We start from the raw sequence: 5040 nt of genomic DNA on the forward strand, positions 1-5040 counted from the left end.
GATTGTTGTACTCACATCGCATAATCGAAGTGGGGCTGGCGGTTCTCTGGCACAATAAAAACTTTTAACGTTCTGTGGTTGATCCTTTAGACCAACGGCAGCAAAAAACATTTTGTGGTTTTGGTAATTAAAGTTGTCCTAATTAGTTGACAAAGAAGAATGACTAAGCACGAAGGAACTCCGTTAATTGCTTTTTACTTAATATATACAATATATATGTATATACTTATATATATTTTTATTTTTAGTTACGAAAAAATGTGAATAGAAGTTTTGTGAATTGTCACAAGAATATATTCCTAGAGTATGTAGAATAAAATAGAGCGATTATATGAGCTATTTTCATAATATTCTTAATTAAATTCATATATATAAAATATATTAAATATTTATATAATATTTATTCTTTTATAAATATTAAACAGAAAATAGTTAAGAAAATTTGAAAATTCAATACCAATATTGTCGATAGGTAGTCTGAAAGTAATTCAGTAAGCGGTTAGTCAGTAAAAGAGTCCGACTTGAAGTAGATAAATCATCTGTAGACAAATTGAGAAAACAAGATATAAGCTTTATAAAAGTAAATTATATTAACAGTATAATATATTATATATTATATTTGTTTTCAAACAAAAGAAAATACTATAATATCATGTTTCACCCGATGTCACAAGTAAGCTAACAATTTTTTGATTGATATATGGAAACATATTATAGTATTTTGAGCATCATACCTATTATTAATTGTTATCTTAATTGATAAATACTAATTTAATTCTGTTTTTGATTTTAATGCCTTTCTAGTATTCGCACATCTTTTTTTAAAAATTATATGTCGGGTCTTCTGGTCGACTATCACTTCAAATCAAACCCCTCTACAAAGAGGTTTCTCTTGAAGTTAACGAACTAGCTGTAGTCACGGGACACAGTGTACCAAAACTAATATTAGACGAAAAAAATTTGATATTATCTGAAGCAAAAGAGGTATTGAAGTCAAATTGTGTTTAAACATAGTTTTTGAAATGTGATTTCATTTGAACGTCCAATCTTACTGGAGAAACTTACTGGAACCTATCCAAACTTGAGCTGTAACATGATTAACTTTTCAATTTCTTTTAATACCTTAAAAACGAATATAGTTATAAAAAGGAAATTTGCTGTGCTAAATACTTGTACCACTTGTACCTTTTTATATTAAGATTCAAAAGGTTCAAAACGTGGAGGTACAACATCCATATTTTTTTTTTTACAAAAAGTTGTTTATTAGTTTTAAAAAAGAGTTTTACTTCTATTTATATATATTATATATATAAAAATAGAACTTCATGGAAAAAATGGGAGCGATTCGCTCATTCGTTCTTAAGTTATTTGCAGTTTTATAAAACTTTAGTGCACCAATTTTGTATAACTTGTCAACAAATTCTGTAACATCATTCCTAAGTTCTCTTTATCAATATTAGACGTTAGCATCTATCATCTATATTATCATCCACCTACTTGTTGGTTTACACTCTTTTCGGAATTGGCAAATATTTAGTAGGAGTAAAAGAAACGTGTTAGTATTCCTTAAATATCCCTATAATTTTCTTTTAGCTTTATTTGTCTCAATTGCTTGGAACTATTAATAACAAGGAATATAAATAACACATAAGCCGATTAGACTATATGCGCTTCTTTAACTTTTCGGTCCCTCTCTTGTAGAATGATTCATCCTATCGTCCAGTTTCGGCTATGACTTGTTGGTCAGAACCAAATCTCTTTTTCAGGATCATTTTTTAAGGTCTTCGAACAAGTCATAATTGCTGGGGGTCAAACCTGGAGAACACGGTAAGTGTGGAAGCAATATTAAGTGAATTCTTATGATTAAATTCTTAGCCATGGTAGCCAAGGACTTGTAACACCGCGCCCTGTCTTGAGAAAGTGTCTTGAAAAGTCTTGTTCTTCATATGTGACCGTTGTTTCACGATTTTTTCTTGCAAACTCACTAGTTAGACTATATACCGATCGCTATGAATGATCTGATATTTTTTAAGGTAGTCGATGAACAAAAATTATGAGTATCCAAAAATACAGAAGACATATCTTTGCCTGTTGACTGTTGCGTATTTGGTCACTTTGGGCGATGTTCACCGACTGCTGAGGTGTAGCTTTAGCAGCTTCAATTAGCTATTGGAATCATCGATATGGTGTTGTTTTTGGTCAATTGTCAGCAATTGTGGTACCCACTTCGAAAAGGATTTTCTTATAGACAAATGTTCGTGCAAAAAGATACCTACACATTCCTTTAAAATCATAAAGGTTTATTTAAGATATACTACAACTGCACCGTAAAGTAGGAAGTCTTTGAGATCGCAACTCAAAAAGCTGAAATCTCCGCCACAAAGATTTTGTGGACTTTTTTGACCAAGTGATTAGATGTTTGTGGGCCGGTTTCACCACCACCTTTGGCCACTAGGCAACTACAGAATTCTGCATCATCGGTGTTTACTCGGCCACGTTTAAAGTCTAAATTTAATAACGCCATCTTATGTCTTATGTTATATCGAATTTCCCGCATTAACAATCAAATTGCTACTATATGACACGTTGCGCAACAGTGCTCTAAAGGGTTACTAGAACTGCTTACTACAATTGTTATGGAAGATATGGTTTTATAGTTTTTTAAAACTATGTTATAAACATTTTTTAAAAATATATATTATAAATTATGTGTTTCAAGCTATATCGAATTAAAGTGACTACGAAAAAAATAAGGGTGTAAAAGCAGTTTGAAAGCTGAGTGTTTCTGGATCACCCTCCTAAAAGTAATAAGCCAACAATTCCTAGAATATAAAATAAACTCTATTTACGAATTATTATGTAAAATATTGCATATATTTATTTAGTTAAATATTTGTATGGATTTTATATTGTCTATAATCTTAACTTAATACTTAAAGAATTACTTATGTAGCTACAAGTACATATCTATTCTCTTTTATAATATATATTTATATAAATATTTATCTACAATAATTTTACAAACGAACAAATTGTACATATGTATTTTGTTTTTGTTTTTGTTTTTGTTTTGGTAAATTAAATACAAAATATCTACACACCTTAACACATAGAGTTTTCATAGTTACAATTTCGTAAAATTTTTCTTAACTAGTTCACTGTATTTTCCGAATAAGTTTTTGGCCATGTGCCCGCGATTTGTATCTTAAGTCTACAAATCTTATATACATACGGTACATTCAAATACTTACAAGTATATAAGAATGGTATATAACAAGATTTCTTTATGAATACATATACATATAGATATATTTTCTTTGTTCAAGAAGTAAGAAAGTAGTCAAATGGAAAAAATATCAAAACAATTTTTAAAAAAAAAAATAAACGAAAAGATAGATAAGTGCGTTCACCGATGCAGTTCAAAACAGTAAATAAAAACCACACTCGATATTAAGTAACGAGTAAAATTTGATTATAACTATTAGTCCCTCTCCCTCACCAATCAATCTTAAAGCGTCGTCAGATCATAATCTTGTTTTATATGTTGCAGGTTTGCCAAAATATCTTGTTGCTGTTGTTGATGCTGTTGATGTTGCTGATGCATGCCAGCATGCAGCTGATTGTTGTTGTTGCTGTTGATGTTATTGTTATTGTTAAGATTGTTGTTGTTATTGTTGTTCGTATGCTGAGATCCTGAGTAATTGGTATTGTTGTTGTTGGCATTACACGCATGTTGCTGATGTGGTAACAGCATATTTGTTGTATCACCGGCGGCAGGTATGTACGGAGTATTACCAAGTGATGAACTGACGTCACCGATACTTTCCAAACTATCAGAACGTATGCACTGCGTAAAGAAGAAGATGAAATAAAGCAAAAATATTTAGTTTAAGAAAAAAAATTAACCAAAAATTATGCTAATTTTGTACAAAAATAATTAATTTCAGATTTCAGCAAACTCACCTCATTCATCACTGGAGGCTGATGTTGTTGTTGTTGCGTCTGTTGTTGGTGCTGCTGTTGTTGGTGTTGTGCCAGTTTTTTCGCACTCGTCCTCTTTGGCTTTTTAGCTACTGGTGTTGGATTACCATTTGCATCTGTAGTTTTCTTCCTTACATTTTTCGTATTCGGTAATTTATTGTCTTTTTTCCATTTCATCCGTCGATTTTGAAACCAGATTTTTATTTGTCTTTCGGATAGCACCAAAGTGTGGGCAATTTCGATGCGTCTTCGTCTGGTCAAATAACGATTGTAATGGAATTCCTTTTCCAGTTCGAGTATTTGGTGACGTGTGTAGGCGGTACGCTGTCTTTTTGGTTCCATACCAGGCTGATAAGATCCATTCGCTGCAATAAAAATATTTATAAGTAAAAGTTGAAACAGATTTATATGTATATTGTTATATGTATATGGTATAATTTTTTTAAGGTTCGTCGAAAAATTACTATGTAAAAATATTTTTAGGATTAATTGCACAGAAAGTTAAACATATGTAAAAATTGTATATTTTTAAGACCATTTTATGGTCTCTGGAAATATTAAAACGCTTAATAGTGCATATAAATATTGTTTTGGACTATAACTTTATTAATTTGCAAATATCACCGATGCTAGTTGACTATACAACTGTTTTGAATATTATACCTATCATCAGAATTAATTATTAAGAATTAAAAATTTACTCCTTGGTTTATTAGTCCGCAGTTAGTTTTATCGAATATAAATACTAAGCTAGGAACTAATAAACCAAAGACTTCTTTTAATACTTTTTATTATTATTAAATTTTATTATTATTCAGACGTCTGATGATGGGTACTTGACAATAGTAGTAACAATAGTCTATAGTATTAAGACCATAGCTAATACCAAGCGCGGTGTGGTCAGCCAAAATGTTTAATTGATAATTGGTATGAAAACTTTGTTGTTGCAATTCATTATGGTTTCAAAACTTTTCTATATAAAAATTAATTTCCTAATCATAATTGACTTTTATATATTTTTAATTAAAAAAGTTATTTCGATATAAAACCTTTTCTCTA

General features: G+C 30.2%; 1 protein-coding gene across 1 annotated transcript; it reads right to left on the minus strand.

The window, feature by feature from the left end:
• Positions 1 to 3395: 3395 nt before the first annotated feature.
• On the minus strand, positions 3396 to 4359 carry LOC119681430 (homeotic protein deformed-like; the record flags this gene model as incomplete). Its single annotated transcript, XM_038094617.1, has 2 exons — positions 3396 to 3847; positions 3964 to 4359. Coding segments are annotated over 2 exons (735 nt in total), but the record flags the coding sequence as incomplete, so codon positions are not given.
• Between the last annotated feature and the right edge of the window lie 681 nt (positions 4360 to 5040).

Source organism: Teleopsis dalmanni, chromosome 2 (assembly GCF_002237135.1).
Source record: "Teleopsis dalmanni isolate 2A chromosome 2, ASM223713v2, whole genome shotgun sequence".
Classification (NCBI taxonomy): domain Eukaryota; kingdom Metazoa; phylum Arthropoda; class Insecta; order Diptera; family Diopsidae; genus Teleopsis; species Teleopsis dalmanni.